The 2,809-nt window shown below is 47.0% G+C and overlaps 1 protein-coding gene across 1 annotated transcript in view; it reads right to left on the reverse strand.

Moving 5' to 3' along the window:
* Positions 1 to 2,261, reverse strand: part of RHOJ (ras homolog family member J) — a 71,701-nt gene extending 69,440 nt beyond the window's left edge. Inside the window, exon 1 of the mRNA XM_081829754.1 lies at positions 1,651 to 2,261. Within this exon, the coding sequence (XP_081685880.1) occupies positions 1,651 to 1,894 (244 nt within the window). The 5' untranslated portion in view covers positions 1,895 to 2,261. The remainder of the gene's footprint in view (positions 1 to 1,650) is intronic.
* Between the last annotated feature and the right edge of the window lie 548 nt (positions 2,262 to 2,809).

The following is a 2,809-nucleotide window of genomic DNA, read 5'->3' on the forward strand; positions in this document are numbered from 1 at the left end:
CCCCCCCCCCCCCCCCCCGCCCTCCTCAGAGTGAGTCTTCTGTTCTCTTTATTCTGTTCTCATTAAAATGTTCTTCTCTGGTCACAGTCATTATACTTTCAGAAAAGCTTAAGGGAGCCAGACTTAAAATTTGCTCTTAATTTTACAAATATATATATATATATATAAAGTCTCTGGGAAGTGGATATTATTTTCACTGTGGTACTGTGGTACTCTCCCAATGTGCCATGTAATATTGTCGTAAATCATGTAACTGTAGGAGAAGGAGGGGACTTAGGTGATTGTTTAGTTCTGGAAAAGAAGCTACTTCCTAACAGAGAGAGGATTTCAAAAGGCCACATAGCAAAGTCAACATTCACACAGGTTTCCTGTGGGCCACTTCCCCTTTGCTGAACCTGACCCAAAGCCAAGGTAAAGGAAGGGAAAATTTTCTCTTATGAAATCTCAATCTCTGATAACTCACCAAGCTGATCACTCTGTTGAAAAGAGTTATAAAATTAGGGTACTATAAACTTGAAGAATTTCATGAACTTGTTTTTGAGGAACAATAGATATGTTTTGGAAATTAAGAGAAAAAGTAAGAATGAAAATGGAAAAATTGATGGGGTGCCTGGGTGGCTCAGTTGGTTAAGCGTCTGCCTTTGGCTCAGGTTATGATCCCAGGGTCCTGGCATCGAGTCCCGCATCAGCTCCCTGCTCAGTGGGGAGTCTGCTTCTCCCTCTGCCCCCCTCCCTCTGCCCCTCTCCCTTTGCCCCTCTCCCTGCTTGTGCTCTCTTTCCCCCCTCTCTCTAATAAATAAATAAAATCTTTAAAAAAATGGAAAAATTGAGATAAGCTATCACATTGTCAAGTACACCTACAAACTTTAGAACACTCAGAAAATAAAAGTAACTGAAAGGATTAAGTTGTGACTACCGTATTTTAACTGTCATGCCTTAAAATATTTTATGTCCAATTTAATCCTTTCTGGACATACTCTAAAACGATTCAAATGTTATTTTTCTCTTTATTTTTACTTTAAAAACACATTAATTAAAAGTGTTTCTTTGAATTCAAGATACAGACTGCCTAATGGATACTTAAAACCTTTCAGTACTCCCCCCGCCCATCTACAGCCCCAGGAAGATAAAATCACAGGAGTACAGCCACCGATTGTTATAGAAAAATGAGTGTTCTAATGTTTGTTAATCTTACCATTTCATTTAAGAATGGCGTGAGGTAAATATATGAAAAGTGGCAACAATACTTCTTTCACTAGTTGTGTGGTTAGTGGTGATTTTTTTTTTTTTAATGGTGTTGCAGTTACATTTTAGAATGTTCCCATAAAAAGTTATGATTCTTCCCAAGAACGTTGCGTGAAATCTCTGGCCCCAAAGCCTGGAGGGCAGTTCAGGGTATTTCCCCAGTATTCGTCATTTGATTTAAGGAGAGGGGGTGGGGAGTTGTGAGGATACCAATGGACGGACGAATTGTCCTAACCGTTCCAGCAGAGACCTTGGCTGTGTGTTTCGCTCCGGGACCCGGCGGCGGCCAGGCCCGCAGCCCCTACCGGCTGCCCTGCGAGCTAAAGCAGGCCCCTCTGAAGTTGGGGTGTGGCGGCCCGCATCGCGCACCCCGTCCGCAGGGCAGGGTTTTCCGCCTTCCCTTACCTGCGTAGTGGTCAAACACAGTGGGCACATACTCCTCTGGGAAGGCGTCGTTGGCGTAGCTCATCAGCAGGCAGGTTTTCCCCACGGCGCCGTCCCCCACCACCACACACTTGAGCATCTTCTTCTCCTCCGTGCCCCCGCAGCCGCAGCGCCTGTCACCGCGCTCCGTGCAGCTCATCCCGGCGGCTCCAGCTGCCGGCACCCGGCAGCTGCTGTGGCTTCTCCTGCTTCTCCCGAAGCCCATGGAGCGCGGGAAGCGGGCGAGCGGCGGGCTCGAGATCACCCTGCCTTACTTAGGGCGCCTGGGATCACACGGACCTGTCCCAGGCAGCCGGCACATGCCCTCGCGCTTACCATACTGGTCAGGAAAGGTAGCACACATTTGGGAGAATGATTAAAAGCATCTGTCCCTTTCCCCTTTAGTTTGAGTTAAGAAACCCTCATTTTTTCTCCGAATTCGCTGTGCTTTTCCCCTCTCCAGCCTGGCTAGAAGACACGGTGGAATTCTGCTAAATCTTCCCCTTTTTCCACTTCACATCTAACATGGAGGGAAGCTGGGCTTTTTAATGGAGTTTCCCCCTTGCTTCCTCCAGCTTGCCGAGTACCAGGAAATCATGGGTTTCCTGCTGCATTCCATATTAGGATCAGTAGGCTGGGGAAGGCTGCAACAATGGGAGCTCTGTGTGTGTGTGTTTGTACTTGTGGGGAACGCTGCCAGGGCATGGAGTGGGAAAACACTAGGGGTCCCACTGCAGGCTCAAGCTGTCCGACTTCCTGTTTCATCTGCTGCTGGGGAGGCTGTTTGCCTGGGGCTGGCTGGGAAGAAGCTGACGACAGGATGGAAACGGGAGGACTGTCTGCCACAGAAACAGTGGGAATGGTTTAAGTGAGCAGAGAGAACCACACCAGCCGTTGTAGGATAACAGATGACATCATCCCTCACTGAGTCACCAGTGAAAAGCTCTGCAGAGTAAAAATGGACAGTTCTTCACATACTTAAATGAGAAACTTTAGGCAATTCATCCAGGCGATAGAGAAGAAAACCTTCCAGAATTACACTGTTTCAAAGGGAAACATTCTTATAGATCATAGGTATGTGTGATCAAGTTTATGAGTTGCCACATTTGAGCACAACGCTCAGATGTGTACTCCAGACACA

This window comes from Leptonychotes weddellii, chromosome 9 (assembly GCF_054177405.1).
Source record: "Leptonychotes weddellii isolate Sample4059 chromosome 9, ASM5417740v2, whole genome shotgun sequence".
In the NCBI taxonomy this organism is placed as follows: domain Eukaryota; kingdom Metazoa; phylum Chordata; class Mammalia; order Carnivora; family Phocidae; genus Leptonychotes; species Leptonychotes weddellii.